The sequence below is a fragment of the Rana temporaria genome, chromosome 5 (assembly GCF_905171775.1).
Source record: "Rana temporaria chromosome 5, aRanTem1.1, whole genome shotgun sequence".
NCBI classification, from domain to species: domain Eukaryota; kingdom Metazoa; phylum Chordata; class Amphibia; order Anura; family Ranidae; genus Rana; species Rana temporaria.
In genome coordinates, this window is record NC_053493.1 from 83,636,511 (window position 1) to 83,664,302 (window position 27,792).

The window sequence follows — 27,792 nt, forward strand, 5'->3', positions numbered from 1 at the left end:
AAGAACCGCCTAACGACGTTATACGTCGGCAGAATGGCACCGCTGGGCACAATCACGTACCTGTACGTGACTGTATAAAGCCCAGCGGTGGGTCGCGACCCGGTCCGAAGCTCCGTGGCCGCGGGACTCACAGACACGATCGCCGCTAGAGTCCCGCGATCTGTCCCCGGAGCTGAAGAACGGGGAGAGCCGTGTGTAAACACGGCTTCCCCGTTCTTCACTGTGGCGCTGTCATCGATTGTGTGTTCCCTAATATAGGGACGCACAATCAATGATGTCAGACCTACAGCCACACCCCCCTACAGTTGTAAACACACATGAGGTCACACTTAACCCCTTCAGCGCCCCCTTGTGATTAAACTGCAATTGTCATTTTCATAGTAAACAATGCATTTTAAATGCATTTTTTGCTGTGAAAATGACAATGGTCCCAAAAATGTGTCAAAATTGTCCGAAGTGTCCGCCATAATGTCGGTCACGAAAAAAAATTACTGATCGCCGCCATTAGTAGTAAAAAAAAAAAAAAAATTAATAAAAATGCCATAAAACTATCCTCTATTTTGTAAACGCTATAAATTTTGCGCAAGCCAATCGATAAACGCTTATTGCGATTTTTTTTTACCAAAAATAGGTAGAAGAATACGTATTGGCCTAAACTGAGAAAAAAATTATTGTTTATATGTTTTTGGGGGAAATTTATTATAGCAAAATTGTCACTCTATTTTTGTTTATAGCGCAAAAAATAAAAACCGCAGAGGTGATCAAATACCACCAAAAGAAAGCTCTATTTGTGAGAAAAAAAGGATGCCAATTTTGTTTGGGAGCCACGTCGCACGACCGTGCAATTGTCAGTTAAAGCGACGCAGTGCCAAATTGCAAAAAGGGCCTGGTCTTTTACCTGCATTTTGGTCCGGGTCTTAAGTGGTTAAATGATATATCAAGCAAAAATCCAGAAAAAACACATAAAACAAATGCTTTAAATTAAGTTGCATTTCAGTGAGTAAATTAAAGTATTTAATCCCCAACAGTGGCGGTAGGTGGTATATTTTTTTGGGGGGGTGGCGTACAATCTACCATCCCCCCAGGTCGCCATCACCCGTGACACTCCGACCCCCTCCCCGGTTGCTCAGTCACTCACGAGCCCCGTACTTATCCCATCTAGGTCACGGGCAGCGCTTCCTTCCAGCTCTAATCATGTGCTTCCAATGCCCTGCATGTAGATTAGGGGGCTGTGTCCTGTATGAACAGGGTGCCACTGATCCCCAAGCAAAACATGGACTTAGTACTTGGTGGAAAAACCCTTGTTGGCAAGCGGAGAGGCAAGACATTTTTTGTAGTTGGTGACCAGGTTTACACACATCTCAGGAGGAATTTTGGTCCACTCTTCTTTACAGATCATCTCTAAATCCTTTACGGTTTCTTGGCTGTCTCTTGGCAACGCAAAGTTTGTTTCCTCCATAAATTTTCTATAGAATTAAGGTCTGGAGACTAACTAGGCCACTCTATAACCTTAATGTGCTTCTTCATGAGCCACTCCTTTGTTGCCTTGGCGGTATGTTTTGGGTCATTGTCATGCTGGAAGACCCATCCACAACCCATTTTCTGGGGAAACAGGTTCTCATCCAAGATTTTACAATACGTGGCCCCCTCAAAACAGCAAAGTCAGCCTGTACTTTTAGAAGAGAAAAAGCCTCAAAGCATCATGTTTCCATCTCCTTGCTTGACTGTAGGGATGGAGATCTTAGGGTCATAGTCAGCATTTTTCTTCCTCCAAACACTGCGAGCCAAGTTTATGCCAAAGAGCTCAGTTTTGGTCTCATCTGACCACAGCAATTTCTTCCAATCCTTTTCTGAATCATTTAGATGTTCATTGGCATGACTGTACACATGCCTCCCTAAAGAGGGGGACTCACTGTGTTTGGAGGAAGAAAAATGCTGACTATGACCCCAAGCACACCATCCCTACAGTAAAGCACCGAGATGGAAACATTATGCTTTGGGGGGGTTTATCGGCTAAAGGTACAGACTGAGTATGCTGGATTAAGGAGCCAATGGATGGGGCCATATATTGTAAAATCTTGGATGAGAACATTCTTCCCTCAACCAGAACACTGAAGATGGGTCAAGAATGGGTTTTTCAGCATGACAATGACCCAAAAGATACCACGCCTAGGCAACAAAGGAGTTGCTCAAAAAGAAGCACATTAAGTGGTCTAGCCAGTCTCCAGACCTGATCTTATAGAAAATCTATGGAGGGAGCTGAAACTTTAAGTTGCCAAGTGACAGCCAGAAACCTTAAGGACTTAGAGAAGTAAAAGAGTGGACCAAAATCCCTCTGTGCTTGCCAACAAGAGTTTCTCCACCAAGTACTAAGTCATGTTTTGCTTGGGGATCAAATACTTATTTATTTTACTCACTGAACTGCAAATCAATTTATAACATTTTTGGTTGATATTCTGTCTCTATCATTTAAAATACACCTATGATAAAAAAATAATAGACCCTTAATTTCTGTGGGCAAATTTATAAAATCTGCTGGGAATATCCCCCCCCCCCCTTCCATGTGTCATTTATTTTTATATATATATATATATATATATATATATATATATATACACATATACATATACATATACACACGCACACACACAGTTGTGCTCATAAGTTTACTCATAAGAAAGGCTGATCTATCATTACAAAACATACTGGATTCCATTTTTAGGGTTACAGTACAGAAGATTTTTTTTATAATATATATATATATATATATATATATATATATATATATATATATATATATATATATATATATATATATATATATATACACACACACACAGTTGTTGTGCTCATAAGTTTTATACCTCAAGACCGCAAGTCGGGAATTGGGACAAGTGCATCCTGCTGAAAGAAACACGGTGGATTGAACGTTTAGAAGCGCCTAAACTATATATATATATATATATATATATATATATATATATATATATATATATATATATATATATATATATATATATATATATATATACATACACACACACACACACATACACATACACATACACACACACACACACACACAGTTGTTGTGCTCATAAGTTTACATACCCTGGTAGCATTTATAATTTCTTGGCTATTTTTCAGAGCATATGAATGATGACACAAAAACATTTCTTTCACTCATGGTTAGTGTTTGGCTGAAGCCATTTATTAATAATCAACTGTGTTTATCCTTTTTAAAAATCATAAAATCACAACAGAAACGACCCAAATGACCCTGATCAAAAGTTTACTTACCCTTGTGATTTTTGCTGGATAACATGCATACAAGTTGACATAAAGGGGCTTGAATGGCTATTAAAAAGATAACCATCCTCACCTGTGATCTGTTTGCTTGTAGTGTGTGTATGTGTGTGTGTGTGTGTGTACACACACACACACACACACACACACACAGTTGAACCTCCGAATAAGAGCATAATCCGTTCCAGTATGCTCGTAATCCAAAGTACTTGCATATCAAAGCGAGTTTTCTCATTAAAGTCAATGGAAACGAAAATAATTAGTTCCGGATTGACTTTAGTGGGATGCAATACCGAATGCGGCCAGAGAGTGCCGAAAATGTCCAAAAATGCCCGAGGACACTTCGGCTTGGGTCCTGCGCCCCCGTACCTCGGGCCAAATGAGGTACTGCAGGCCAATGTTCAGTTCCTGCGCCCCCGTACCTCAGGCCTAATGAGGTACTGCAGGCCTATTTTCGGCTCTGCTCGGGTCCTGTGCCCCTGTACCTCAGGCCAAATGATGTACAGTGCTGCACTGACATTTCTGGATTCTGAGTTATTGGGAAAGAAAAAAAACGGTCAAAAGGATCTGCAGGAAAAAGGTATTTTAACTGTATAAAGCAAAAAAAGGGATATAAAAATATATCCAAGGAATGGTTAATGCCAATCAGCAGTGTTTAAACTCTAGAAGTGGAAAATGAGGGGTTCTGTTGAAACCAAATGACGGTCAGGTAGACAACCAAGGGCCAGATTCTCAGTGGAGATACCACGGCGTATCTCCAGATACGCCGTCGTATCTCTGAGTTGTGCCGTCGTATCTATGTGCCTGATTCATAGAATCAGTTACGCATAGATTTCCCTTAGATCCGACAGGCGTAAGTCTCTTATGCCGTCGGATCGTAACTGCATATTTACGCTGGCCGCTAGGGCCGTCGTTCCCGCGTCGAAATTTGAAAAAGTTACGTCGTTTGCGTAAGTCGTCCGTGAATGGGGCTGGACGTCATTTACGTTCACGTCGAAACCAATGACGTCCTTGCGGCGAATTAGGAGCAATGCACACTGGGAAATTCCACGGACGGCGCATTCGCCGTTCGCGAAAAACGTCACTCACGTCGGGTCACAGAACATTAACATAAAGCACGCCCCCTGTCCCACATTTGAATTAGGCGGGCTTTCGAAGGCAGATTTACGCTATGCCGCCGCAACTTACGTTGCGGAGGCGTAACGTAAAACGGATACGTTACGCCGCCGCAAAGATACGCGGATCTACGTGAATCTACCCCTAAGATTTCAGCCACAACTTCCAGGAAAATTGTTGTGGATGCAAAGAAAACCCCATAAATAACTTCAGGTGAAATACAGAACTCTCTGAAAACAGGTGGTGTGGCTGATTCAAGATGCACAATAAGGAGGCACTTGAAGAAAGCTGGGATACATCAGTGTTTTTCAACTCCAGTCCTCAAGGCGCACCAACAGGTTATGTTTTCAGGCTTTCCATTATTTTGCACAGGTGATTTGATCAGTTTCACTGCCTTAGTAATCACCACAGCAGTTTCATCTAAAGGAAATCCTGAAAACATGACCTGTTGGGGCGCCTTGAGGACTGGAGTTGAGAAACACTGGGCTACATGGTCGAATCGCCAGAAGAAAGCCATTACTACGCAAATGCCACAAAGTATCTCCCACTGACAATACGCCAAACAGCACAGAGACAAGCCTCACACCTTCTGGCACAAAGATCATTTAGAGTGATCAGATCGAAATTATGGTTGTGGCAAAAAAAAAATCAAAACGCTTCATTTGGAGAGGAGTCAACAAGGCCTATGAAGAAAGGTACACCATTCCTATTGTGAAACACGAAGGTGGATCGCTAAAGTTGTGGGATGTGTGATGGCAAATTGATGGCAAGATAAATGCAGTATGTTATCAATAAATGCTGGAGGAACATTTGCATTCATCAGCCAGGAAGCTTCGCATTGGGACGTACTTGGACATTCCAACATGACAATAAACCAAAACACAAGGCCAAGTCGACCTGCCATTGGCTACAGCAGAGTAAAATGAAGGTTCTGGAGTGGCTATCTCAGTCTCCTGACCTCAATATCATTGAGCCACCCTGGGGAAATCTCAAACATGCAGTTCATCCAAGACAGCCCAAGAATTTACAGGAACTGGAGGCTTTTTGCCAAGGGAAATGGGCAGCTTTAAAATAAATAAAGATAAAGAGCCTCATCCACAAATACCACAAAAGACTTCAAGCTGTCATTGGTGTTAAAGGGGGCAATACACGGTATTAAGAACTTTTGATCAGGGTCATTTGGGTAGTTTATGTTGCAATTATGATTTAAAAATATTAAACACAGTTGATTGATGATAAATGGCTTGAGCAAAAACATTAATCATGAGTGGGAGAAAAGTTTTTTTGTGTCATCATTCATATTCTCTGAAAAACGGCCATGAAATCATAAATTCTGTCAGGGTATGTAAACTTATGAGCACAACAACTGTAACATATATATTTATTTATTTTCTTCAGCACTGTAACCCTAAAACTGGAATACAGTGGGCCAGATTCAGGAAGTTATTGCGCCCGCGCAACCATAGGTTGCGCGGCGCAATAGCTGTTTTGCTCCCGCATAGCAAATGCCCCTGATTCAGGAACATCGCTACGCGGACTGCAGCCTAGGATATGACAGACATAAGCCTCCTTATGCCTTCATATCTCAGGCTGCATTCTTGCGTTGGCCGCTAGGGGGCACGGCCATTGTGATCGGCGTATAGTATGCAAATTGCATACTACCACCGATTCACAAAAGTTGCGCGGGCCCTGCGCACGCAAGGTACTGAGTTTCCGTACGGCGACTTTAGCGCAAGGTTGCTCCTGCTATAGCAGGGGCAGCCAATGCTAAAGTATAGCCGCCCTTCCCGCTCGTGAAATTTAAATTTCACGTCGTTTACGTAAGTTATTCGTGAATGGCGCTGGACGCCATTCACGTTCACTTAGAAGCAAATGACGTCCTTGCGACGTCATTTGCCGCAATGCACGTCGGGAAAGTTTCCCGACGGAGCATGCGCTGTTCGCTCGGCGCAGGAGCGCGCCTAATTTAAATGATTCCCGCCCCCGGCGGGATCATTTACATTAGGCGCCCTTACGCCGGGCTATTTAGCATATCGCCCGCGCAATTTACGGAGCTACTGCTCCGTGAATCGCGGGCATATCAAAATATTTGCGTGGGCGCAGAGCAAAAATCGTTGCCCTTTGCCCACGCAAATATTGCGCGGATCTAGCTGAATCTGGCCCAGTATGTTTTGTAATGATAGATCAGCCTTTCTCAACCTTTTCAACACACAGGAACCCTTGAAATAACTTTGCTGTCTCAGGGAACCCCTGCTAGAAATTACGTTATCTACAACTCTTGGTGCATTAGTGTGGTGGTCAGTGGGAAGAATGTTACTTACACTGGTGGTCATTTGGAAGAATTAGCCCCTTACAGATTTCTAAAAAGATCAATGTGTTCGTGAATGGGAACTTATCTGAGAAGCAGAAATTACTCATTGCTCAGGCAACCTTTGGAGGAACCCTAGTTGAGAATCCCTGTGATAGATGATTTGAGTACAGATATAGTAATTGAATAGCTAAAAAACGGTCTGCATTTGGTTTCTAGCGGGTCCTTCCCCAATTATAAATACATGGATTAGAACATCGCCCCCTACACCATCTTTAAGAAAGAGTTCTGTAACTTTCTGGGCTTTCATTGAAATGATATACAAAGTGTACATTACCTGCGGTAAGTTTAAGTTTACTGGTGAATTTCTCCTGTAATATCCTCAGGAAACAAATCAAACAAAATTAGTATCAAAATCTTTATTAAAAGAAGTCCAGCCTGGGCTTGTTTGGCTGGGCCTCTCCTATGGGTCAAAGAAGTGCAATTTGTTTTGCACTCCTGTGACCCGTTTTCAGCAGAGGTCTGTTTTCTGCTGACGTCACAGGAATCAGTCCAGGCACTGCGTCATCACAACAATAGAGTCTGGATCCGCCAGGTGCCTGGACCGATACCTGCCTCAGCCTCTCAGCGAGCCCGAGATGGTTGCTCCCTGTCCCAGCTCAGCGCTCCAGTTAGCATGCACGGGGGGGGGGGATGGGTTGCAGAGCGAAGAGCTGCTGATTGACAGTCAGCAGTTCTCTGCCTGGGAGAACTGAACCATTGACGGTGTTCGATCGCTCGGTTCTCAGTGCAGAGGCGGCGGCTTGCCACTTAGGTAAGTAAGAAACTGCAAAAAAAAAAAAACAACCACGTTTTCTTTTAACCCATTCGCTTGTTACATATAAGAAAGTGAACAAAAAAATGATCTTTCCATAATATAGTACAATCATTTTATTTTTTTAATACAAAACAGTATATTAATGTTGAATAAAAGAAAAAAAAAAGTCCCACAAGCTCAGATAGTTTACACAGAACACATAAAGACATTCCTCAATACAAGAATATAAGTGATGCCTCTGTACACAGATTATCATGAATGATCAATTTTCATTTTGTACTGGAATATGCCCTTCCACTACCTTCCTAATTTTCCCCCTTTCTTTTTTACCTGATGTTCTTTGTCTGCTCTTTCTTGAAACACCCAATTCTATTTCATACTTTATAGCATTAAGACTACCCAACTTCATTTTTTTTGTTATTACCAAAAGCTTTGCTGTAAACCATTTGAAACAGAACAAGCTAATTAAAAAAATACATGTTTTTGTGCTTTTAAACAGGGAAATTAGTCTTTCAGTGATTTGTGCGAATACATCTTAATATAAAATAAATGCTGAATATAAAATAGCACATTTCAAAGCTAATCTGTTGTAAATATAGTGTATAAATTGAAAGTCAATATAAAAAGAGAACCATGTAGGTATCCTAACCTAAATTCTGCAGTAGCCCTTTCCACCTTCCCCCTAGGTTTACAGCATGGATGGACACCTCGAATAATTAAAAGTAAAGTCAACAAAAAAAGGTTGACCAGCCGTCTGACTTTGAAACCAAAGTGTCTGTTTGTACAATAGCGTGCCATGGGCTTTGGGGTTTCCACAGAACTCTAAAAGACATGCATTTTAATTTAAATGCATTAACATTCAGAAAAAGAGCAAAAAAATAAAAAAACAAGACAGTCACCTCTGAATATGTATATAATCTCAAATCAATTCTAGAAAATAGCAAGAACATACTGGGCGTTCAACACACACAAAAAAATGCATAAGGCGACTCTAAAAGAACTCTGACATATACAGAAAAGATATAGGAAAGAGACCCCTTCTCACACTGGGACGGTGCGGGCGTTAGCGGTAAAGCGCTGTTAGATTTAGCAGTGCTTTACCGTGTTATAACGGCATTATCCTGCTGATATCGGGGTGCTTTTAACCCCCGCTAGCGGCTGACGAAAGGGTTAATAGCGCCATGTTGGGGCGCTGCTGAGGAGCTTTGCCAGCGCTGCCCATTTATTTCAATGAGTAGAGTGATGAATACACCGCTCTCTCACCGCCCCAAAGATGCTGCTTGCAAGACTTTTCTTTCTCGTCCTGCAAGAGCACCGCCCCAGTGTGAAAGCACTCGGGCTTTCACACTGGGGAGGCTTGAGAGGCGCTTTTCAGGTGCTTTAAAGGCACTATTTTTGGCGCCAAAATGCCTTCAGTGTGAAAGGGGTCTTAATGATTGAAACTAAGTTATTCCTGTGATAAAAACATCAGAACAGTATTTTTGCATGGGGTCAGGTTTCTGTAAGTCAGGCAGCCCTTCTGTTATGATTTGATAATTCAGGGTATTTTAGAAGAAGGCAGTACACAGACAATGAGAGTACAGGAGGAACTTACAGGGAATCAGAATAGAAAAACAAAACATGATTGAAGGAGAATATAAGAGAAGAAGGGAGAGAGGAAAATAGGAGAAAAACTGTTAAGTGGGAGAAAGTGGGGTTGAATGTTTGGAAAGGGACAGCCTTTCAGTTAAAAAATAAAATAAAAAATAAATTGGGTCCCAGAACGGTACATGATTAAAGCACATATGCTTTATTTATTCATCGATGCATCTGCAATCTATCCATAGAGCTCACACCAGTGTATGACGGAACCCAATATTTTATTTTTAACCAATAAATGTTTTTTTTATGGTGGCATTTAGCGGACATATGGATACGATTTAATAGAGGTGCAAGCACGATGTGTATTACAATTAGCATTTATTAGCTATATTAAAAGTTTGGTCCTGGTGCATTCGACAAGGAGTTTGCAATGGATGAGGACAGAATTGTAGTACTAAAACGTACACATAAAAAGTCAAAAATTTCCTAGCATATAGTTAATAACATGCCATACCTTAAGAAAGGTGTATAGTTATTTTTTTATTCAAGAACGGGGATTGCATGTAGATTAGTAAATTAGGCATTATTCCAAAACATAAGAATTCCCAAATCAGAGTTTGTTAAACAGCAGGACCACCATGATATCTAAGGTCTGAGCATATCTTGGCACATGTATTCATCTGTCAGCTTCATTAAAAAAAATGGGGAAGGCTTTCTGGAGTATTGCAATGGCAGTAATTTACAGTTGTCCGCCAACTAGTATGGCAACACTTGCTTATATGGAGTACCCAGAGGTTGAAAGTGGCTGCAAAGAGTTGTTATAAAGCCAAGTAAATGTAATTTCCAGCACTGGTGCACCAACAGATCCAGGATTGCCCCTTGAGCATCAAAATAAGCCAGAATTTAAAAAGACATCTGTCTGAGAAATATACACCTTGCCTATGAGCAGATACCAATGTTGCCCCATGAATACCTTTGTGGTGACGCACCCTTTGATCTTGGGCTTACTGTCCCCCCTGTCCAAAAATTGCATACTTAGGAGGGGGTGAGGGTTGGTGCATTTTCTTTCACAGGATCACAGAAATGATCTGGAATCCAGATCCGCCTACAGCCTCCCTCAAATAGAAAAACAATGCACACACAGGGCATTTGACAAGCCTCATTAAAGCGGTAGTAAACTTTTTTCTAAATTTCCTATAATAAGACTTACCTGTAGTTACAGTGAATATCTTCTAAACATGCACCGTTTAGGAGATATTCACACTGTGATGTCACCAGCGCACACGCTCTGAGGGGACAGGATACCTGTGCTGTCCCTTCAGAGCTCCGTGTCACGGCCGTGACTCCCATGCATGCGCAGGAGCGATATAATCACGGTTTGGCCAGTCAGATGGCTGGAGCACATGAACCCCAAAGACTGGGTGTAGACGGAAGCCCTGTCAGCAGTGACAGCGCGCAGCTGGATGGCTTCGTTCTAAGGCAAGTATTTCATAATGTGCTAGTATGCATAATATGCCATTGTGTTGCAGGTTTTTTTTTTTTTTTTTTTTAAAGGATGCAATTTTACTACCGCTTTAAATATGACCAACAGGGTCACTTGAAATATTAACACTATCATGCAATTGTGTGAAAAATTCCTCCTTTGACAATTTACAATAGGAACTGCAAATTATATAGCAGATAAACCTAACATTAGGCCTTGCAGTACACTGCAATAGCAAAAAGGAACACAATTCCCAGTAGTAGCCAAAAAGGAAACACAATTTCACTGCCAAATAGGCTTCTGATTGCTTGCCACACCACTGCTCATTAAAGTATGTGGTTAACTAAGGCCATGGCGTTATATAGAACATTCATGGCAGTACCACAGCAATTGTACCACTCTGCATATACACATATACCTGTGTTTAAGAACTTGACCTGATAAAGCAGCTCCTCATAAGAAGAGGAAGCAGGGAAAGCTAGGAATGAAAGGATCCCTGAGATCACCCAGTTGAGCCCAAAGAAGCATTAGAAGGCTCAAGACTTTACTGCTCATTTCTTTAGAGCCTTGGCGAGCCTGTCCCAAAACCATCCTTGAATATGAGGATTTGTGTAATCACACACTGTAATGAACCGGAGGATGCTGGGAAACTGTCTCTTCATGGGTTTGTACTTCACTGGAATTAGTCTTCTCTCTCGAGCACCTGCACAAGGAAAAAATACAAACAAGATACATTTTCCAGCAAAACCAATCTACCAGCACCATTGCATTTTGCTGAAGTCATTAATGAAATATTCATGGATGTTCACCATGTTCAACAAAATCTATATCACATCCAACAGCTTCCACAAACAGAAATAGAATATATTCAGGGCTTTTTCCCACCCAACGGGAACGCAGTACTGAATGTACTGTATGTAATGGCAAGGAGTGCTGAAAGATTGGTTGATGCTGTCTGCTGGGGATCTATTTTTGCATGGAGGTTTATTGTTGCTGGAGTGGTCAAATGTTGCTGGAAATGATGTGCTATTGAGGGAGGGGTCTATTGATGCTTGCTGCTGGGAGATCTGTTGTCGATACTCAAGATCTATTGTTGCTGGGGTGGTATGTTTTTGCAGGGGTTCATTGTTGCTGGACATGGAACAATTGACCGATTAAAATTGAGAAAAGGACTGCGGCAAGGATGTATGTTGTCACCCTACTTATTTAACTTATATGCAGAGTACATCACACGAAATGCCAGGATCGACGAATCACAAGCCGGCATCAAAATCGCAGGGAGACATATCAACAACCTGAGAATAGCAGACGATACCACACTAATGGCAGAGAGTGAAGAACTAAAGAGTCTCTTGATGAAAGCGAAAGAGGAGAGCGCAAAAGCTGGTCTGAAATTGAACATTATGAAAACTAAGTGTATAGCAACCAGTCCCATCACTCCTTATCAAATAGAAGGAGAAAAAATGGAAACAGTGACAGATTTTATCTGCCAAGGCTCCAAGATCACGGCAGACGGAGACGCTTGCTTCTTTGGAGGAAAGCACTGGCAAAGCTAGACAACATTATAAAAAGCAGAGACATCACCCTACCGTCAAAGTGTCGTATAGTCAAAGCTATGGTATGCCCAGTAGCAACCTATGGCTGTAAAAGCTGGACCATAAGGAAGACTGAACTTCGAAGAATTGATGCTTTTGAACTATGGTGTTGGAGAAGACTGTTGAAAAATGTCCCTTGGACAGCAAGAAGTTCAAACCAGTCAATCCTGAAGGAAATCAACCCTGAATATTCACTGGAAAGATGTATCTTGAAGCTGAAACTCAAATACTTTGGCCAAATAATGCGAAGAAAGGACTCATTGGAAAATACTCCGATGATAGGAAACAAGGACGAAAAAGAAGATGACAGAAAACAAGATGGATAGATAGTAGGGTTGCACCGATACCGAGCATTTGCACGAGTACTTGTGCAAATGCTCCGATTCTTGACCCTATACCTGGACAGTCAGGGATGATCGGTGTGGGCAGCTACAAACAGGGATCTCCCTGAATACCTTTTAATAAAAGCAGCCGACAGCTGCTTCTCCTCCTTTCCTCCTGCGGCTTTCAGCCGCTTTATTGAAAGGTATACAGGGAGATCGGTGCTTGTAACTGCCAGCAGCGATCACCCCTGACTGCCCCCGGTGTCCTTCTCCGTGCTCCTCCGGTCCCCCTCCGTGTCCTAGATCTGTCAGGATGGAGAGCGGAGGAAGGACCCGGTAAATCTGTAATTTATCGGCTCCTATGTTTTCTGAATGGACAGAGTCACCGACTTCTTCCATTCATAACTGAGCACTGTAAACTGCAAGCTCCGGGAGGCAGTGGAGGACAGAAAAGCCTGGTGCGCCATGATCAATGAGGTCAAAGAGTTGGACATGACTAAACAACTGAACAATACAATTGTTGCTGGGGAAATCTATTGTTGCTGGGAAGGGTCCTATTTTACTTATTTTATTGTTATCATTGCCAAATTCCATACAAATTACTTAGCATCACAAAATGATACTTGGCGTTGTATTCTCCAAAAGGGGCAGCACTGAGTGGTGGCTGGGGGGTGTCATTAAGAAATGGTGCGCGGAGATAAATAGGGGCTAAGACAAGAATTTACTCAGAAAAGGGGAGATCCTGCACCTTCTCATTATTACATATTTTTTTTAACACATACCTGGTCCAAGACTGAGAGCAAATTTTGTCTGGAAATCACACTCATTGCTGTCTAGATAATCATCAGATATAACCACCACCATCTTCCTACACCTGCAACATAAGCAATAAATCATTTAAAAGTTATATTTAAAACATTTTAAAAAAATTATACTTATATTGTCCATCAGCCTAAACTATAGAACATCCGATACTATCCAATATAACTGAGGAAATACCTGGGAACCTAGATTCCAGGGACCCATATAGCCATATAACCCATATATATTGCGTCTAGAACATTTGCTTCTCTAGTTCCATTACATACCAGATCAGTTTCTCTAATCCACCATGACGAATGGAATGACAGCAATGAAAGACTGAAAAGACACGTTTCACACAAAGGCGGCAAAATATTTACTGACGCAGGGCCTCAAGGGATAATAGAAGACGCCGGTCATCAAGAAGTAACAAGAACTAAAAATAGACTAACTCGTCTGTCTCATACACCAGAACCAGTCTACAAACCAACCATCCTAAAATTGTAATTAATTGCTTCCTGGAAAAAATGTAAAGCCTAGCTCCATTAAAATGAAAGAAAAAGCTACATTTGCAGGTTTTTTGTTTTTTAAGTGTATAGAACATGGAAGTTTTTTCCTCATGTCTGTCTGTGTACCATTGTGGAAATTTCCATTAATCTCCCGTTCCAGACGCACTTTGAGATTGAGAACTTTGATTTTCGATTTCTCCTTACCTCTTGTTATGTGGACAGCTCTACAATGTTGGATTTTCCTTAGTGACAATGGTCACCAGTACAGATAGACTGGTGCAATTCCCATAGGGACAAAAACTGTAATAAAAACTTGACAGAGGCTTCAACTCCCATGCTCTAGCCACGACTAAAAGGGTTTTGCTTAAAGATACACTTTAAAAGTAAAAAGCATAAAGCGTAATAGCTATAAGAAAGCAAATACTCTCCTTATACGTCATCTATTGTCACAATGATCTTCGCAGTCCTATATTTACATACCTGTTTTCAATAAGTTCACTTGTTATAGACCACAGGCATGTGCCAGGGAGGACGTCTCTATCAAACACACACAACTTCAGGTTATGGTCCGTCTGCTCCAGTTTAATGATCATTTCCTGTACGAAGCTTATATCCTGGGCACAGTAGCAGATGAATGCATCAAACAGCTCGGGCAGATGTCCTGCAGGTGAACATTAAAACATAAGCACAGTGGTCTCTGCAGCTTGAAAACAGGATAGCAAAAGAGGAAAATCAGTGTATAAAAATGCTACATAACCGAACCAAAAGGTGCAAGTATACTTAAACCCAAAAACAAAAATGTAATTTATATTTCAGCTTTTTAGTTCTAAGATGTGGTGGCTGCATTCATTTTCACCTTTCATTCTATGACGGTTTTCAGCAAGTACAGAAAAAAAAACTGTTGATGTTGCCAAAATTGCAGTGTCTTTGTCACCTTCATCCAAAAAAAGAGTAAAAAGAACATTGATGGAATTCATAAAGATTGCCATTGGCATTTTTTAGAATTTCATGTACACTCACACCACAAATGTTGGTGCTTGAGACAGATTCATGTAACCATCAGGAACAGGTACATACATTTGTTGCAGGAGGCAGCTAGCACCAATGTCCATAAGAGAAATTCCATCCTCGGTACAGCTCAGAAATATTGAGCCTGATAAAATCACAGACTCAGCCTTGCCTTCTGCTCGGCCACTGCACCCATCACACACAGACAGGATTATATCCACCAGCTTTATTCCAAATTAAGAAAAAAGGCAAAGAGCCTGCGACCATACTCCCTTCACCAGATTGTCATAACGTTATAATGTGTGTCCCAATGCAGGAAGATTTGAAATCAAATCTTTATTATTTTTTTGGCAATAACATAGTGTGAGTAGACTTCTGTCAGCCACAGGCTGCGTTAATCCCCTCCAGTCTGCGTCTTAGAATAGGAGGGAGGTGAAGCCTCCATCAATCTACACGTAATATCCCACCTCCATTGCGTTTAGCGGGTTAGTGGGCATGGAGGAGGAGGGAAGGAGTGGGCTGTCATTTACCACTATGTATACGACCACATGTGTGACTCTATAGTCACATAGGCTGCTCAGATGTAATAGGGCGGAAATTATCAGCATAGAAACTCACTGAAAACCGAGCATGTGCAGAGTTGCCACCACAGCTGAAAAATCCCTAACTGAATTGGGGACATGAACAGAAGGTGGAGATAGAGAGCAGGATCAGACAGATGTTATGCAGAATACAGGAAACAAATCTCATAGTGATTGAGCGAGTATGAACAGCATGTAATATACCATTTATTGATTGTTTTTTATGATGTAGGTTTAGTGACACTAATTCCAGAAGCCATGTTTAAAAAACGTAGGCGGATGGAAAAGGATTAGTCACCAGTTTTTACCCGTAGTCTTCCTGCAGCTGATTTTTCTCCATTACTAGCTTACTTCACCTTGTTGTTCATTCTCTCTCTCTGCGGAGCTGGCTATCTTGGTGGGGACAGGTTGTCAGAGCAAGGAGAACAATGAGCAGTACCAGTAGTGATATCACCCCAAATCTCCTGAGATTAGCGGTCAGGCAGGGCAGCATTAGTTTACATCTCACACTGCAGTTATGAGGCTGTTGGCACAGGAGTGCCTAGGTACACTCACATACAAGGAAGTGCACTTCCTTTTTTTTTTTTTTTTTAAGGATTTTCAAATAAAGGCAGATTTCTTAGGCACAACATTTTTTTCTCTAATATAGCAAATCTTTACCTTTGAGTTCAGTTCCACGTTAAAGGCCCCATGCACACGAGACGCTGGTAAACTCGAGTTCAGAGGCATTTGGGCATTTTTTTCAACTGCCCCTGAACACATTTAATGTTATCCTATGTGTCCATGCATACATTCAAGTTTTTTTGCGTTTTAAAGCAGTTGGGTTTAGGCTCGTTTTTTCAGAAGCAAAATTTTGGGTTCAGACGCAAAAGTTTTTGCGTTTCAAAGCTTTGGGAGGGTCTGCAATGTCTTTGTTGTAAAAGCTGATAGCCGCAAACGCGGTAAAACGCAGCTAAACGCGGCAAAACGCTGCAAAATTCGCGGCAAAAACAGGCGTTTTAAACGCCGTTTTTTGCCTTTGAAAACTTGAGTTTACATGTGTTTGCATTTGCTTCTCGTGTGCATGGGGCCTAACTCTCCAGCATCTACCAAACACTAGAATATTAGCATAGGCTGGCTGACCCTTTACAGATGTAAAAGTAGTTTTGTGCTTGATTAACACCGAGCTGCCCAGATTTAAAAATAATATACACTGGCAGAGCCTGCCCCAATAAATGCCAAGAGATCAGGAAATTGTGGATGGATTCCCCTACAGCACAAAGATCTGATGTCATTTCCTTGGATGTAGTTTATTCCTGCATGTTGCCCTTCATCGAGCGTATATTATATGCCTTTTATGCATTGGGGAGGGTGAGGGCAAGTATGGTGCGTGTGTTTTTACTTGCATCTGTTGCTTTCTTGACATTGGATCCTGTGTGATCCTGACAGTTTTCCCTTTTTATAATTGTGTCCTGGCTAGGTTGGACTTTATGGAAACTAAAACAGCTTAAAAAAAATAAAAAAAATAAAAATTAAATATGATGTAAGAGTTTATCTGTCTTTGTCCTTTTTTTTTTTTCCAATCCCAAGGAGGATCTTGTATCATCATGCCACAACATTGAGCCATGTGTTTGGCTGGTGGTTGCATGACGGTACCATCAACCTCCAATAGGCAAGTATGCCAGGTCTGACAGTTGGTACCACCTTTTGAAATAGACCAGCTAGGATAAATTTGCCGTTGCATATGTACCAATCCCTCCGTCTACCATGGTTGGGATGTACCAACCCCTCTGTCTACCATGTTCGGGACAGTACTAAATACGCAGATAGCCTGTTTTTATTGACCCCTTACTGCCTGCACAAAAGAGGTTTTACATTGTTCTCCTCACAGTGCCCTAGGTTTTTAGAAACTTGCTCAGAAAGGAGAGATATCATCTCAGAACCATTTTTCCATATTGTGTTAGGTTCCTTGGCGAAAAGCATACACCTTTTTAACAATAGGCTTTGAAGGCAGTGGTGAAGGGTGGGTTATTACTGTGGTAATACATTCGAATCAAACGGTTTTCATGACAAAGCACCCCGCCATAGCTGTATACCTGAAGGGTCATCATGTGTGGTGATGCACTTTCCCTCACTGCTATCCACGGTTTCAACTTGTAACGGTGGCGACTTGCTTGAATCTTTGGTCTTTCTTAAATACTTCTGACAATCTTTATCTAGAATATAAAACAATAAGACTCCATTGCAGAGTGGACATAAAAAGGAAACAATAACAAGATTTCCATAAAAAATAATAATATTCTGGCTTAGCTGGTCTATCACCCATATTGTCTTGTAACCAGTAGTAGAGCTTAGAGCTGGGCAATTAAAAAAATAATAATCTGCGATTTAAAAAAAAGAAACTCGAATCACGATACAAATAGAGTTTTTTTTTTATGGACACCGCACCGTTCCTAAAGAGCTGCGGGCAGGAGTTTGTAGGCAGGGCCGCGGCTTCTGCCTAGTCCGCGGCATCCGGCCTCGCGGACTAGGCCGAAGCCGCGGCCTCGTCTAAAAACTCCTGCCCGCAGGTGTCAGCGCCGGTCCTGGTGAAAAATAAATAATCGATTTGCTGAAAATCTGAATCGATTTGACCTCTCAATTCTAGATTCAAATAGATTTTTTCCCCAGCCCTAGTGGAGCTCCACGTCAAAATGCATAGGACTTGACCTGTTAAGGAGGAAAAATATCATGCTATTGCGGACCTCCTGATGCTAGATGCTTAACAATTATGATGACCCTGTAACTTTAACAATCCAGCGGGCTGAACGAAAATATATTATGGTGATTAGGAATCATGGGCAGAATCGGCCCTACTTCCCCTTTAATGTGTTTTCAGCTGAAAAATTAGTGAACATGGTATGAAGCCAACATACCTATTAAAGGAGTGACATCTGTGAGAATATCATCCCTTTCAATCTTCTGCAGAAGGTTCAGTAGTCCTCCAACAGTTGCGTTTGAATGTTTTTTCTGCCAGTCATCCAGAAGTGAGGTGGTTGGATCAGGAAATCTCACAAAATTCTTTATCTCTAGATAGTTATAACCCATTTCTTCTGCAAGAATGGTCCAGTTGGAAGCTGTCACTGCATCAGGGTTCAAATATAATGACAACTTATGCCTGGTAGTGTAGTTCAGAGCAATAAGTGGAAATGAGTTATAGTCCAGTCCATCTGGACTTAATGTAGCCATATTTCCACCCTCAGAACAGCTAGAAATCCTTTTGAAAAAGCCTGGCGTCTTCAGCCTGCACTTCAATGCCCCCTAAAAACTTGCGCCATATTATTTTATACCTAGAAAACATGGGAGAGACAAGAATATTGTAAAACTTTTTTTCATTCAGAATGTACAATGCAGGCCACCAATGCAAGAGATACCTTAAAGTATATGTGAACGCTTGTCTTGTAAAACAACCCACTGGAGTTTAAAATAGAAATGAAAGGTACATTTTGTACAAAAAAAAAAAAAGGGATAATATTATATACCGTATTTTTTTGGGTGTATAACACGCACCCCAATTTAAGAGGGAAGTTTCAGGAAAAAAACTTGAAAGCAAAATAATGGTCAGTGAGCATCGATGCAGCCTGATCTGTGCCCATCTGCAGCCTGATCAGTGACTATCTGCAGCATTGCTCCTCACTGCAGCCTTGCCGAAAACAGAGTCGGATCTCCTGTGTACTCGGCTCGGCATCACGCCCAGTCACGCCCCTTGGCCCGGATCCTATGATGGACATAACGCCGGGACATCAATGCTAGGAGCCATCCAGGGGGCAGTACTGAGCGCGACTGCTAACAGAGCCGAGTACACAGGAGATCCAGCTCTATTTCGGCAGCAGTCTTCCCCTCCTCCCCCTCAGTGGCAGCCTATATCAGCGTATAACACGCACACACGATTTTCCCCCTTTTCATGTATTAACACTGAGAGCTCATTCACACAGGGGAGACTCGTCAGGGCGACAGCCGCCTGACAAGCCGCGTCCCGCTCTATTCAATAGAACCATTCTAATAGGAGCGACGCAAGTCGCTCCGACTTAAAAAAAGGTTCTTGTACGACTTTGGGGGGCGACTCACATTGACTTCTATACAGAAGTCATTTTGCAAGTCGCCTCTGAAGTCGTCTTCAGGACGCCTTGTTGAGTCGCCCCCAAAGTCGCGCCGCCCCTGTGTGAATGGGCTCTGAAGAAATTACACTTTGCTACAATGTAAAGTAGTGAGTGTACAGCTTGATTAACAGTGCACATTTGCTGTGCCCTCAAAATAACTCAACACCCAACTATTAATGTCTAAACCGCTGGCAACAAAAGTGAAAATGTCCAATTAGCCATTTTCCCTCCACGGTGTGACTTGTTAGTGTTACAAGGTCTCAGGTGTGAATGGAGAGCAGGCGTGTTAAATTTGGTGTTATTGCTCTCACTCTCTCATACTGGTCACTAGAAGTTCAACATTGTACCTCATGTCAAAAGAACTCTGAGGATCTGAAAAAAAAGAATTGTTGCTCTACATAAAGATGGTGTAGGCTATTAGAAGATTGCCAAGACCCTGAAACTGCAGCATGGTGGCCAAGACCATACAGCAGTTTAACAGGACATGTTCCACTCAGAACAGGCCTCGCTATGGTTGACGAAAGAAGTTGAGTGCACATGCTCAGCATCATATCCAGAGGTTGTCTTTGGGAAATAGGTGTATATGAGCTGCCAGCTTTGCTACAGAGATTAAAGGGGCAGGGGGGTTAGCTTGTCAGTGCTCAGACCATACGGCATCAAATTGGTCTGGATGGCTGTGGTCCCAGAAGGAAGCCTCTTCTAAAGATGATGCACAACAAAGCCTGCAAACAGTTTACGAAGACAGGCAGATTAAGGACATGGATTACCGGAACCAAGTCCAGTGGTCTGATGAGACCAAGATAAACTTATTTTGATCAGATGGTGTCAAGCGTGTGTGGTGGCAGCCAGGTGAGGAGTACAAAGACAAGTTTGTCTTGCCTACAGTCAACATGGTGGTGAGATTAATAAGGAGAAGGGATCCGCGCTTAGGAATAAATAATAATAAGCTGCTGCCTCCCTGACAGGCCTCAGAGAGACCTGGAAATAGCAGAAAGTTGGATTGAGGGATGGTGGCGCTGCTTATGCTGGTTGTTAAATGTCCAAAAGATATCCTATGTGTCGCAAAATATTTGTAGGGGAGCTTCAGTTACTAGGAGAGACCAATGGGAATGGGTCTCCTAGGCCCGCACGTTATTGTGTCCAAACGTCCAGGTGCTACCCCCGATTAATGCTTTTAATCAACACTGGTGACCCAATGGTATATTGGTTCTTCCAGTGAGAATAATGTATATATATCCAGAGGGTGAGAGGGCAGCCTTTAAATTAAAATTTTTTTCTGATAAAAAAAGAAAAAAATTTTAATTTAAAGGCTGCCCTCTCACCCTCTGGATATATATACATTATTCTCACTGGAAGAACCAATATACCATTGGGTCACCAGTGTTGATTAAAAGCATTAATCGGGGGTAGCACCTGGACTTTTGGACACAATAACGTGCGGGCCTAGGAGACCCATTCCCATTGGTCTCTCCTAGTAACTGAAGCTCCCCTACAAATATTTTGCGACACATAGGATATCTTTTGGACATTTAACAACCAGCATAAGCAGCGCCACCATCCCTCAATCCAACTTTCTTCTTATGGTGGTGAGATTGTCATGGTCTTGGGATGTATGAGTGCTGCCAGCACTGGGGAGCTACATTTCATTGAGGGAACCATAAATACCAATGTACTGCGACATACTGAAGCAGAGCAATATCCCCTCCCTTGGCAGACTGGGCAGCAGGGCAGTATTCCAACATGACAACGACCCCAATCACACCTCCAAGAAGACCACTGCCTTGCTAAAGAAGCTGAGGGTAAAGGTGATGGACTGGCTAAGCATTTCTACAGACCTAAACCCTATTGAGCATCTGTAGGGCATCCTCAAAACAGAAGGTGGAGGAGCACAAGGTCTCCAACATCCACCAGCTCTGTGGTGTCATCATGGAGGAATGGAAGAGGACTCCAGTGGCAACCTGTGAAGTTCTGGTGAACTCCATGCCCAAGAGGGTTAAGGCAGTGCTGGATAATAATGGTGGCCACACAAAATATTGACACTTTGGGTCCAAGTTGGACATTTTTACCTAGGGTGTACTCACTTTTGTTGGCAGCGGTTTATACATTATTGGCTGTGTGTCGAGTTATTTTGAGGGGACAGCAAATTTACACTTTTATACTCATTACTTTACATTAGGGTTGTCCCAATACCACTTTTTTAGGACTGAGTACGAGTACCGATACTTTTTTTCAAGTACTTGCCGATACCGAATACCGATACTTTTTTTAAATGTGACCCCAAATGCAGCCATGTCCCCCCACAAATGCAGCCATGTCCCCCCCATATCCAGCCATGTCCTCCCCCATATGCAGCCATGTCCTCCCCCATATGCAGCCATGTCCCCCCATATGCAGCCATGTCCCCCCATATGCAGCCATGTCCTCCCCATATCCAGCCATGTCCCCCCCCCCCAAAAAGCAGCCATGTCCCCCTTACCGTACATGCTACCGCGCCGCATCCCCGCTTGGTTAATACGCGCGGGGAACATTACAGCTTTGAATAGCTGTAGTCTCTCGCGCCGTGCTGCGTATAGACACTCCCCCTTGCTCGGGATTGGACAGTACACCCGAGCAAGGGGTAGTGTCTATACGCGGCGCGGCGGGAAAGACTACAGCTATTCAAATGAATGCTGTAATGTTCCCCGCCCGTATTAACCAAACGGGGATGCGGCGGGATGCGGCAGGATTCGTTCGGCGGTGGCGACGGCGGGGGGAAGTATTCTATTTTGGTATCGGGGGTATTTGCGGGAGTACGAGTACTCCCGCAAATACTCGGAATCGGTCCCGATACCGATACTAGTATCGGTACTAGTACTAGTATCGGGATACTAGTATCGGTATCGGGACAACCCTACTTTACATTGTAGCAAAGTGTAATTTCTTCAGTGTTAATACATGAAAATATAGTATATATACACACACACACATTACATATAATTACATACATTACATATGTTAATTTTTTTTTTCCAAAGCTGCATAGAGGCTTTGAGAGGTAGGGGTGGAGATCAGCAGTACACTGAACTTCCCAGTAAATGGCTGTGCGAGGTGCGTGTCAGCAAAAAAATCTTATTATTGGGGGAAAGGCTGGCTGTTCTCCCAGCACAGCCAGAAAACTGACACACTGGGAAGGATGCGCTCTCATTCCTAGCGTGGACAATTTAAAACTAGGAAATAAAGGGGACTGGCACACAAAAGGAAGAAATACAAAAAGGATACTTTTTAACAGACAGATATCAGGATGTTGGGGTAAAACATTATTAAAAACATAAAACATTATTTAAGTCATAATTGGATAACATTCTATAATCTTATGCCAACAGCTTATCTCTGAAGATAGATAAACATATCAGATGGTGACCAAACACATGTTCAAAGTCCAGTCCATTCTGAGCCTGAGAGGACCCTGGTGCTTGACAGCCAATAGGAAGTATCCACATCACCCAGGTAGACCCAGGTAGATACATATCAAGAAGATAAAAGACTTGGCACCAAGTGTACATGGGGCTTTTAGCTTAGTTTTGTTCTGCTTTTTTTTTTTTTTTACTAACACAGGGATTAGGTAGGGTGGAGGGCGGGTGGTAAAGGGTGTGCGGTGGGGTAACACACACAGTCTAGCTTTAAAGTGAAACTTCATTTTTTTTAAAAAACTCCAGGGCAGTTTTTTTTATAAACTCAACCGCAGATTCTCTCTCACTTCTGTCTATTAGATACTAAGACAGTATTCTAATTACTTGCTCTATCCGGCTTGTGAGTGGGAGGTTTGCCTGCTAGAATTGCTCGATCGCTAGTAATGTAACATGAGAAAACCTATACTGTACAATAAATTCAAGCAGCACTGCTAGAGAGCTCACAGAATCCCATACAACCTTACTGTACACATCCTAAAAAAAAATTGTAGGACAGACCCAAGCCACTTTTGTGGCAAACTCTGACAACTGTCAGATATGTTCCGGATCAAATCTAATGTGAGAAACCATCATACATAGACAAGTGAAACGTTTTTTACCAGGAAGTAATAATTCAACTAGGAAATGCACAAATATTAAAGGGGGTTGTAAAGGTGAAAAAGTGCTTTCCCTAAATAGCTTCCTTTACCTCAGTGCAGTCCTCCTTCATTTACCTCATCCTTCCATTTTGCTTTTAAATGTCCTTATTTCTTCTGAGAAATCCTCACTTCCTGTTCTTCTGTCTGTAACTACACACAGTAATGCAAGTGTGGTGTAGAGAACGCCTCTTGAGGGGGCGAGCAGGAGTGTCAGGACGCCCACTAACACACAGCTCCTTTCTCTATCTGCAAAGTAGAGAGCGTCCTGACTCTCCTGCTCGCCCCCTCAAGAGGCTTTCCCCACACCAGGGAAAAAGCCTTGCATTACTGTGTGTAGTTACAGACAGAAGAACAGGAAGTGAGGATTTCTCAGAATAAATAAGGACATTTAAAAGCAAAATCGAAGGATGAGGTAACTGAAGGAGGACTGCACTAAGGTAAAGGAAGCTATTTAGGATTTTTTTTTTTTACCTTTACAACCCCTTAATCTGCGATTACAGTACTAGAGCTGGGCTGGCTGTACGTCACGGGATCAGAGAAGTCATCTGCAAGTTCAAACCCTGTGAAGATCCTTCTTTCCCTGACTATGTATGCGTGTCATAAAATCAGAACAAAAGGAATATAAAAGGGAACGTATGAAGTCAGTCTACTAGTTCTGTCTCCTCTGTCATGGAAAGATACACGCTTGTCCAGGTAACATGCCTATGGCCCTCACATCCTCAGCATCAAATCTAACTTACATTTATATACTTGATACAGTATCAGCATGCACCCGACCATCTCTTCTCCATCAAAGAGCAATGGTTGTCCAGTCCACTACTTACACTTTATAAGGCATTTTGCCAGGTATAACAAGACAAGTAAGCATCATGGCCTCTAAAAACATAGGTTAGCGAGCCTTCTGTTCCTGCTTGTTCACCTGTACAGTTTCCACATGTACCTGTTGTCTAGTTTAGCTATTTGTATTGCTCATTCATGCGTCTCCACGTGTATGCCTTGACGTCTGCTCTACCGTTTATCTGTACTGCTTACCCTATTTGTTTCTGTGCTGTAGTGTTGGTTTACCTGATTGCCAGGCTGATACCCTGTGTTAGCTATTGCAATAGAATATTCTCTATTATTTCCTGGTAAGTTTCCTGCAGAGTATTTGCTAGTATTGCTCGGTCATGTCTCCGTCGTTGTTTATCTCTGAAAGAACAATGCGGAAAACGATATTCTGTGTTAATGTAGCCTTTGTGGTTAGCACTTCTGCCTTACAGCACTGGGACATGCAGACCGAGTCCGGATATGTATATATTTCTCACCAATTTCTTTTAGTGGTTAGCACTTCTGCCTTGCAGCACTTGGGCCCCCAGAGTTTGTGTTTATAGAAAACAAAGTATATTTAATTTCTTCATTCCTCTTAGTGATTAGCACTTCTGCAGCACTTGGTTCCCCAGTTCAAATGCTAGCGGGACACTGCATGGAGCTTGCAAGAATAGAGTGGAAATCCTTATACCAGGGAATTCTCTGACTTCCTCTTGTGGCTATGGGACAGGAAGTGAAAGGAAATCTCCCTGATGGAACACAGTTGGCAACCCTTATAACCCTCCCTTAAAGGGGTTGTAAACCCTCATGTTTTTTCACTGTAATGGATCCTATGCATTAAGGTGAAAAAACTTCTTGTGGTCACCGCGCCCCCCATTTTACTTACCTGAACCCGGTTTTCTTCTCCTCGGGGACGAGCACACCAGCCATAGCCATTACAGTGAAAAAACATGAGGGTTTACAACCCCTTTAAGGGAGGGTTATAAGGGTTGCCAACTGTGTTCCATCAGGGAGATTTCCTTTCACTTCCTGTCCCATAGCCACAAGAGGAAGTCAGAGAATTCCCTGGTATAAGGATTTACACTCTATTCTTGCAAGCTCCATGCAGTGTCCTGCTAGGAACCCAGTTCTGCAGAAGTGCTAATCACTAAGAGGAATGAAGAAATTCAATAGACTTTGTTTTCTATAAACACAAACTCTGGGGGGCCAAGTGCTGCAAGGCAGAAGTGCTAACCACTAAAAGAAATGAGAGAGAAATATATACATATCTCGTGTCCTGATTGGATAGATTAATAGCAGCGCAGCCATTGGCACCCGCTGCTGTCAATTAGTTTCAATGACGTGGGTGCCGGGGCCGCATGGTAACCCCCTCGGGAGAGCGCTTCACCCAGACACGTTATCTAATGCGGGGAGCAGCCGCCGAGAGACCCCAAAACAAGTGGATCGGGGCCACTCTGTGCAAAACGAGCTGCACAGTGGAGGCAAGTATGACATATTTGTTATTTAAAAAATAAAATAAAAAATTGATCCTTTACAATCACTTTAAGCAAGCCATAGACAGTTCGAATCTCGGCTGGTTCAGCAGGGACCGGACAAGATTCAAACCATCTATGGGCAGGCTGAATATATCCAAGTTGATCAATCGATCTCCCTGGGTACAGACAGCATGTCAGATTTTTCAAGGGATTATAGCCGGTGGCAATAATCAATGCATTCTACCGACAGAGACTGCTCACTACGCTCCCCCCATAGAGAACACAAAAGCTTCACAGGGGGGGTGGGGGGGTGGGGGGGTGACTGTTCAACCCCAATCAACACTAACTGTATTGATGTGGAAATTAACGAATTTTCTTTTCTGCAACCCGTGGTGAAAGGAAAGAGAATTGCACCATCTATGGCTGGCGACTATCTGAAATTAAGAAAAAAAAAAAAATACAAAGTTTTCCTTCAGTTCTACTTTTATCTTTTGCCACCTACGTAGAGCAAAGAGGGTGGGCTCTAATGGTATAATTCCGCACATACGTGTCCACGGATGCCCACAGCTTCTGTGCTGAGAGCGCTCACCCAGCCCTGTCCCCTGGCTGTCACAGACAGTTCCTGGTTTTTAGCAAAGATCGGGAGCCAAACACCTGAACATGTGACAGCCAATCACAGTGGTCACGTGAAGAGCACATAAAGCGAAGCACATACTGTAGCTGCTGACCTTTAATATTTGGACACTTACCTGTCCTGGAATGCAGCAATGTCGGCACACCAGCTGCTCTCAGGTGTTGCCGCCGTTCAGGGTACATAGGTTCCCTACTGCGCATGTTGCGCTTTCTAAATGGTCCGGCAGGGGGGCCGAAATTCAGAGTGATCTCGCTGCGGCTGTGCTTACACTTTTGGCTGGAACTCCGCTTTAAAGGGTTTAAAAAAAAAAAATCTGTGTGTAGGGGGTCACCATAAACATTACAATCTGATCATACAATCTTTATAAGATCAACTTTAGATTTACCAAAACTATGTAATACGAGGCTAAGCCATCCAATTAATTTGTACCCAAATCGGGGACACTTGCACTACACAGTCATTGGTAGATCTAAAAGGAGATTGTACAATCAAACTGTAATGTGTGGCAAGCTTCAAAATGGAGATAATAAACAAAATAAAGTAATAAAACCGAAAACACCCCTTTTCCTTCTACGTTTACAAACAATTCAATACTTTAGGAAGTTTTTATAAAGTTTACACAACTACACACCCTTGTCACATAAACCCGTTTTATACATCAGGCCTCCTATGGAGGAAAGCGAGTTTCTCTAGATTTGTTTTAATAACTGCGAATGATACAAATCTCACATCAATACAACTGAAAGACACAAATTGAAACTATTGTAGAGAAAATAAAAAGAACCAGAAAACACAGACACCCCCATTGTATAGTTGCTCCTCTATATACCCCATCAGTCATTACATATTGCCCCTAATCCCAGCTGCTCACTCACCTCCCCCTCCAGATAAATTCTTCCTCTCTGCTTCCTCCCCAGCTGAGATCTGCCTGTAGAGAGAAACAGGTCTGACTGGGACTCGTCCATTATCAGCAGAGGGGTGGACACAATGAACTTCCACTTTAAAGGAGGGATAAAGCTGGTTTGTGCTGACAACAGTTTATTAGACTTCATATATAGGTGTGCAGGATTGAAATCTGCTTTTGGTGTAATACAAAAGATTCAGGAATCTCTGCAGTGTTTTATTAAATGTGCATGCCCCCCCCTCCCTCTGTGTGTGTGGAAGAGTCTGAAGTTTCAGGAAGTTGGGGAGAAGTTTGAGCAATGTGCGGGAAATGATGTCTTGTGTTACTATAGAGCTGTGA

The 27,792-nt window shown here is 42.5% G+C and overlaps 1 protein-coding gene across 3 annotated transcripts; it reads right to left on the minus strand.

The window, feature by feature from the left end:
- Positions 1-7,645: 7,645 nt before the first annotated feature.
- MYD88 (MYD88 innate immune signal transduction adaptor) lies at positions 7,646-27,530 on the minus strand. Of its 3 annotated transcripts, none has more exons than XM_040352785.1 (7): positions 27,425-27,507; positions 24,699-24,821; positions 18,323-18,736; positions 17,504-17,623; positions 14,320-14,500; positions 13,312-13,403; positions 7,646-11,314 (listed from the first exon to the last, which is right to left on the minus strand). In XM_040352785.1, exons 3-7 carry the CDS (start codon positions 18,633-18,635, stop codon positions 11,163-11,165), a joined length of 858 nt encoding a protein of 285 aa, XP_040208719.1. In that variant the 5' UTR covers positions 18,636-18,736; positions 24,699-24,821; positions 27,425-27,507; the 3' UTR covers positions 7,646-11,162. The 3 variants fall into 3 exon arrangements, with proteins under 3 accessions (XP_040208719.1, XP_040208717.1, XP_040208716.1); XM_040352783.1 differs by having other exon boundaries at positions 24,666-24,821; XM_040352782.1 differs by lacking the exon at positions 24,699-24,821 and having other exon boundaries at positions 27,425-27,530.
- Positions 27,531-27,792: the final 262 nt, after the last annotated feature.

Bases quoted from the DNA above. Each gene is read 5' to 3' on its own strand.
- MYD88 (XM_040352782.1), bottom strand. From the start codon at position 18,635: ATGGCTACATTAAGTCCAGATGGACTGGACTATAACTCATTTCCACTT. The intron at 14,501-17,503 runs GTATACAGCTAT...GTTCACCTGCAG, and splicing joins CACACATGATGACCCTTCAG to GACATCTGCCCGAGCTGTTT. The intron at 13,404-14,319 runs GTATGTAAATAT...CTTATGTTGCAG, and splicing joins AGTGAACTTATTGAAAACAG to GTGTAGGAAGATGGTGGTGG.